The 7717-nt window shown below is 34.5% G+C and overlaps 1 protein-coding gene across 1 annotated transcript; it reads right to left on the bottom strand.

Annotated features, from left to right (window-relative positions):
• Positions 1-6246: 6246 nt before the first annotated feature.
• LOC21389696 lies at positions 6247-7237 on the bottom strand. The gene has a single exon (XM_010093706.2). The coding sequence runs from the start codon at positions 7213-7215 to the stop codon at positions 6247-6249; it is 969 nt and encodes a 322-aa protein (XP_010092008.1). The 5' UTR covers positions 7216-7237.
• Between the last annotated feature and the right edge of the window lie 480 nt (positions 7238-7717).

A 7717-nucleotide genomic window follows, 5' to 3' on the forward strand; every position in this document is an offset into this window, starting at 1 on the left:
ATCTTGGAGACATGATGAAATGAGTAGCCGGAAATGTTATTATGTAAGACGGAATCCATTCCTTGTTGAGAAAGAAATTGATAAATAATTCTCTTGAGGGTTGATTTAGTACTTGGACTCGTAAGAGCTCCGATTCATGAATTTGTTTTATGAATCGCTATCCATTAAAGAATTAATGATACTAAAGGATAAAGATGTAATTAGAGACGTTAACAGATTTCACATAGCCCTAATTATAAATTATATATGGAGGATTGTTTTATATGTAATGACTATATCAAATGGACATTTCACAGTTTGTAAGTAATTTATGTCTATAATTACGAGAGTGCAATTCCAAGTTTATAGTGGAGTAATTTTTGGAATTAATATAATCAATTAATTAATTAAAGAGTTTAATTAATTATTAATTTTATTGGAGCTCATAATTATAGGTCTCTGAGTCCTCGCATCATCTTTGTAGTCCTACTTGACACTAAGGGTAAAATGAGAATTTTAGAATTATAGAATTCTAAAATAAAACACTCAAGAATAATTAATTAAGAATTAATTAAATAATGTGATTATTTAAATTTAAATTATGGAAAACACACATGTGCAGGAGTCCACATGGTGTACACGCCCATCACAGTGTGAATCTTTTGGAGATTCAGTTGCTTGCTCTCCAAGTTATCTAATTGACTTATTTGATAAATTGTCCAATTGAAATTCAAATTAATTTTAGTTTGACTGAAATTGGAATTTGAATTTGAGTCAAAATTAGAATGCAGGATAAATACAGAATTTTGTCATATTCCCTAGCTGCTGTATGCGCCTACCACAGGTAGGAATCTCCCTTTGGTGGCTGGCCATGAGGATAAAGGAGAGAGAGAGAGAGATTTTGTTTCAAAAATCAAATTAGAAGTGGTAGATAATTATAAAGATTTATCTTGGAGATAAAGATTAGACTTTTTCTAGGAGTCTGACTGCTACTCTATAAATAGGAGATTGTAAAAAATTGGAGAACCAAATTTTTGCTCTCCCTAGCATAGGTGGACAAATATTTGTAGAGTGTAGTAGGAAAAATCCTCCTAAAAATTTCATGCCGTGCATGCGTTAGTATTCGTAGAAAACTTGAGTGTTGATTTGCTAACCATTTTTTGTCTCAGGTGTGCCACACACACATCTTCGTAGATTCAAGAAATTGACGAGAAAGATTCAGACATTCTAAACTAGCTTCGAGCGAGGAATGTTTGGGGTCAAGGAACTCAAGTTATCGATCTAATAGTTCGCTAGATAAATAAATTAATTTAATTAATTTATTCATCTATAAATTAATATAATCTATAGAGTATCTTTAAAATAAATTTTTTTTATACAAGATCCGTTAGATACACGCTTCTACATTGCTTCTACATTGAAAATCATTTTCAAAATTACCAGTTGGTTCAACCACTAAACACGGCCCAGATGCACGCGTGCAAACCAAATCAGACAGAAGCGTGTCGCTCAGATTGCGGGCCCCACCACGACAGCGCACTTCTGCCACACCTGCTCCTCGAGCGGCCCGTATTGCCTTGACTCCATGTTTGACTTTTCTTAGTAAATTAGCTCCCGGTTTTACCTACACCTTGCCGCATTGGATCATCACCTGCAAAAAATTTGATTCTCAGCTCTCTCTACCTGCGCCAAAGGAGAAAGAAAAAGGAAAAAAATAATAAAAAAATGCTAATGAGCTGGACACTTGTTTTATTTTAGTCCAAATTTAAGCCTATAAATAGGCTTGTCTTCAGCCCTAAAAATCATCCATCATCAGAAATCCTCGCTTTAAATTTCAGAATAAGCTCTTAGAGAAAATAGCTTAATTAACTTTTTAGATAGTTTTTGGAGGAGTTTTTACATCCTGTAAGGAGTATCTCAAGTCAAGATCAGAAGCTGTATCCAGCATCATCAGTGTTTGCACTAAACTCTGTAATGTTCTTGTATTTTTATAAAATGTTTTTAAATCATTAAGTTATTTTTGGTTAATTGAAATTATGTTTTAAACTTATTTGTGCCGGGATAATGACGTAGCCATATTATGAGGTGTTAATTTATTAAAAATATTATTATGATTGTCATATTTATGTTGATGTATTTATTTTTGGACATAATACTTTTCATATTTTTGGCCAATTTTTGAAATGAATTGAGGTCTAAAATGAAACCGAGAAGAGATTTTTGTAACAAAAATTTAAAATAAATACTATAAAATCTAGGGTAGTATAGAGACATAACTATCTGCTTTTATGTGGTCATTTTCGAATCCTTTAAACTTAATAAACATTTTGGTAAATTGATTCATATAGAGATATAATGGATTATTGTAAAAAATGTATATTTTATGTATAACTTGAGAAAGAATACGTAAAACAAGAAAAGATTTGACCATCAACATAGTATGATCTCAAAATCATAGTAATATTTAAATAGATTAAAACCGATTAATATTGGTGAAAGCAGGCATTTTCATAATTATTGTTTTATCATTTAATTAAATCTCATTTTTCTAAAAATTAGTTATTATTTATTTTCATTTTGTAATTTAATTTTTAAATTAAAATTTATAAAACTTGTTCCAAAACTCATGATTCGGCTGCTCAATAAAATTCAAATGACTCAATTTTAATACTTAATAAATATGTTATTCCTGTGGGAACGATACTTTTAACTCACTCTTTAATACTTGTTAGCGGTATCATACACTTACAATTAATACACACAGCAACAGTGTCAACTCTTGCTTTTAACTCCACCAAGTTAGCACTGGGATGTGGCAAGACGGTTGAGATTTGGATTGAAGCAAATATTCATCTTAACTGGTATGTCAAGATATATGTACTTTAAGCTGCAAATGAATATGCTTTTTTTGGTTCTGAAAAGATTTCAAATGTATATGCTTTCTCTATACTGGAGATTTTTTAAATCCCAAAGCATATTATTAAAGCAAATTTTTAACTATTAAAAAATAATATTTATATTAAATTCCACTTATAAGAGATTTTTAAAATTAAATATTAAATATTAAGGTGTAAACGTGAAAGGAAATTCATAGTCCTTATATAGAGCAATTGTGAGAATACATTCTTATTTCTTTTAATGTGGGACTCTTGCGTATTAATTATTAGAAGTTCTGACACAAACTATAATAAATGGTTTTTGAAACTAGAAACTATTACCAATAGATTTGCAGCCTAGTGGAAGAAACCAAAAAGCTCTTTTTAACGAGGTGGGCATGAGGCCTTTTCAAGTTACAAGTGTGTAATTTTATTATTATTATTTTATATTAAAGTTTCAAGTGTTGAAAAACGTAAAATTTCAATAAATATATTTTGCATTTCAATATATATGTTAAGCTCACTATTGACATCAAGGAGCAGTTGTTGTTCTAGTGGTAAGGTTGTGCAATGATGTTCTTGAGGTTGATTATGGCGCAACCAAGGTCTAATTTCATCGGATTTTCATATGCTACGTCTTCGCCACCGTAAGAGAAGACCAGCTTCTGTGATAGGATCACTAGAATGGTGACTCCTTCTCACCTGTCGCCGCGATTTGAAACGACAACATTATTATGTCACGATGTCAAGGAGATCACGATCTGTCTTCGTGGATTTCATCTACAATCTCCATCATTGTTCACAGTTGGGAGAGTGAGAGAGAGAGAAAGGAGGAGAGGGGCAGAGAAAGAGAATTTATATGTATATAAGAAAAAGATCTATAAAGATTTGTGATACATTTTTGTTCAAAAATAAATATTCTAGCAAGATATGAAAAATATCCTACAGAATAATTTTTTGTAAGGAAATTGAAGGAAATATATTTTGGTAGAATATGAAAAATATCTTACGGCAATATTTTTTAAAACTTGTTTTTAACAACTGAAGTCGGAGGAAAAATATTCTAACATATGAAAAATATCTTACCAGAAATTTTTTTCGTGGCATGAATGATAAATGTAGTTGATGCAAAAATAAAGCAGTGTTATCTCTTTTATGGCATTACTGAAATTTTCTCTTATGATTTTCTAATTACGGATAAAGCAAGAAATTATTTTAAGAGAAAATACAGCTTATAACATAATTTATACATACTACTTACACAAATAACATATTTACAAAAGATTAGAAGATTATGGCATATCAGGTTTACAGGTATGCAGTTTTAGTTTTGTTTTATCCCTCACTGAAGATCTCATTGATCTCTTCTCTTTATCAGACTCTCTCTCCTCCGCCACAAGCTTGCTCTCCCCTCATCCACGATCTCTCTCTCTCTTCTCCATGTCTCTCTTCACCTCCATGTCTCTCTCTTCAAGGACAATCTTGTCACTCGTATCTGCTGCGGGAGATCAGATCTCCGGTTCTTTCATCCTCTCTTGCTCTCTCAGTGTGCTCTGTCGATTCCCATTCGTCGCCGGCGCAACACGACGGAGCGGGACGGTGCATTGCGACTTTTTTTTCCATGATACGAGATCTCTCTCTGTGTTTCTCTCACTCTCTCTCTTCGTGACGGCAGCCATCGCCGGTGCCGTCGTTCTCCGCTCCTTTGAACTGCGTCGTGCTCTTTGTTTCTTCTCCTTCCTCTGATTCGCATCCCGATCGTCGGCACCTTTCAACGAGATTTTTAGAATAAGCGTTGTCGTCGATCAACAGACGATTCGGGGACAGAACCTGAAAACTTTGGGCCTTTGTGCTTTTTGTCCCTCGATCTTGATTGACCGGAGTTATCCACCGGCTTTTTCGGTGATAGTAGTGTGTCTAAAAGAGCTAATTTTGTGCTTGATTTGTTTTGTACTTCTGTGATTATTTCCTTCTGTTAGAACTCGGCATATATATTACTTCTTTAATCGTTTCAATCGAACTTTTATAGTCGGGAATGAGTCGCTAAATGTGTTTAGATTTCTTACGCCTGGATTAGCGGTTGAATTTTTCTAATCTGAAATGGATTTCCTATTTAAAAAAAAAAAAAAGAAAAGAAAAGAAGGTAATCATAGCTATGTTGACTTTCCCTAATAGGTTGACTAGAAAGGGTAATTAGCAATGTGGATGCAGCCGCCAAAGATTTGGCGAGTTTTGTCGGACTCGGCATACTGATTCCTGATGAGACGGGTACCGTTTTTATCTTTGCAGCGAAGAGGTATCCTGGTAGGTTCTCTCCACATGTAGCGAAATGTCTTGCCGTGCGGGAGGGGAATTTCACTTGCCCAGGTGCATGTTTCAGAAGTGGGTGGTTGAATCTAAAGCTATTAACGTTGTTCGAGCTGTCCAACTCTTGGGATTGAGATTGCCCAAATCAAATATCATTGCTGATATTCGCTTTAGTATTTCTCAGCCTTCTTCTGGATTCATGTGTCACATTTCCTGTTTGGAGAATTCCATAGCCCAACATGTTAGCTGCTTGTGTTTTTTCTTGTTTGTCTGATGTTATTCGGCTTGACTCTAGCCCTAAATTTATCAATTGTTTTGTACAAGCTGATTTAGCTATTATTGAATAAAGCAAGCCATCTTTTCCCTAGAAAAAGGGTAATTAGCAAGATTATTCCAAATTGCCTAATCGTGACCAATTTAACTTTTGCTTTTGGTTAACACCAGGCTGGTTATGTCCGTTATTGGAAAGCTTATTAGGATTCAAATTAAAGCCGGAATAGTTTCTATCAAACAAGTACCACAATATGGATTTTTCAGCCAAGAAAAAAAGTATCACAATACCGATCGATGGATCAAGTTTCTAGCAACATGAGATAATTAAAGTCTTAAAATTGTATTATTAGTCAAATCTGTCAGGAATTCTATCCATTTATATATCTGTCAATCTCTAACGTATTAATACAATTTACCTCTTGTTCTATTGGCACGGAGTTTGAGTGAGGGTAGTGGGTTCAATCCGTGTTGTATAAAAAAAAAATAACATTTCAACTTTTGGCTCTATTTATGAATGGGTAACCAGCATAATTGCTTATGTCTTTTATTTATTGATTTTGTGAATTCTTACAACCCAGTTGTATAACTCATTTACATTAAGCTGAAATAGTAATAACCATGTAGATCACCAGACTGCATCAAGCTGGAAATTTTAAAATCACTAACAGAGACACTAAATTAAAACAAGTAAAGAAACATGAAGTGAGACATATGGAATAAATCCAAAGATACATGTACTTAATCATCTACAATCTAATCTTTTGCCGCGTCTCTGGAATTTTAACGCTCTTGGTTTACGAAACCAACAAGATCAAGCTATATTCTTTGCAGTGATAAGTGGTGTATCTGTGCTTCCTGTTTCGGTATATTCCATGCTACCTTGGATTTCAGAAACCTCTTCTCCATGCATCTTCATGCACTCGTGGTAGAAAACCGTGTACGCAATCAACGAGAACATCTTAAGAAAGCATATGGAATTGACAAAGAGCAAGAAAACACACAACTTTGTTCCCACTGATTGTCTCTCATTTGTCATCCTCAAAAGGATCAACAAAGCACAATATAAAGCCCCAAAGAAAAGCTTCAACAAAAATCCTTTCAGTTTTAGGCCCCTGACAATCTGTCCGGCCTTCCCAAGTGCCTCAATTCCACTTTTCTCTTCGAGTACCGAAACGACAATAGCAAGAGTCCAAACGACAGCCAAGTAGAAGTACAAAAGTGCAATGGGAATGAGTATTAATATGGGAAGGACAAAGTGCATGGTCAGTTCATGTTCAAAGATCAGCACAAAAGGGGCGACAAAGGTTAAGACAAACAAAACGTAGCCGAGATCCAAAAGGGTAGTGTAAAAAAATGTTACAAAAGGCCTTTTCCATAATTTCACGACGCATGAAACTAAATGCCTGAGATGCAAATCCTTTCCTCTGTGTGCAGCAGACGATGACAAGATCGTGGCGGTCGCAAAGAGTAAGGAGGTGGTGCTGCTAGCGACCGCGTTAATCCACTCGATTGTGGCGATGATTCGGAGATCATACTTGATTGGGATGAGGAGGTTCGCAAAATCGACGCTGCTTGGTGAGAGCAGTATGGTGCTAAGCTTAAAGACAAAGTCGGCGAGATAGGGTTTGACGGAGAAAATGTTTGCCACCAAGAGGATCGAGATAAGGAGGAGGAAAATCAGTATAACGGAACGTACTAACTTACCATTTTTTCTAGAGAAAACTTTGAGGGATTTCTGTAGGGTCTCCACAAATTCAGAAAATATATCAAGAAAAGCCATCAATATTGCGAGAGGATTTTATAACAAGTTGGTTATGTGTTAAGAGGAAACAATCTTTGGCTTGTTTTCTACAAGAAAATAAAAGCATGGAAAGTTGATTAACTATGAAGGGTATATATAATGTTGTGGTTTTCTTATCGTATAATTAAATTGATCAGTTACTTTGGAAGATGGAAATGGAGGAATTATTCGGTACACTAAGTGTACCACGTCACATTGTTTATGTGGTACATCCGTTTAATGAGATTGTACTATTTGGACATTTTGTTTATATCAGCTTTTTACTTTTATTTTTCTCTTTCATAATAGGTATTTAAATAGTACAATCTTATTAGACTGGTGTCCAAATAGTACAATCTCATTGAACGGGTGTACCACATAAGTAATAAGACGTGATACACTCGGTGTACTGAATAATTAAGGATGGCTGTAGTACCTAGTTTTTTTAAAAGTCGTGTATTAAGCCAATAATCATATTTTACCCTTTAAGATGGGGAAACGC

The sequence above is a fragment of the Morus notabilis genome, unplaced genomic scaffold (assembly GCF_000414095.1).
Source record: "Morus notabilis unplaced genomic scaffold, ASM41409v2 Scaffold1522, whole genome shotgun sequence".
NCBI classification, from domain to species: domain Eukaryota; kingdom Viridiplantae; phylum Streptophyta; class Magnoliopsida; order Rosales; family Moraceae; genus Morus; species Morus notabilis.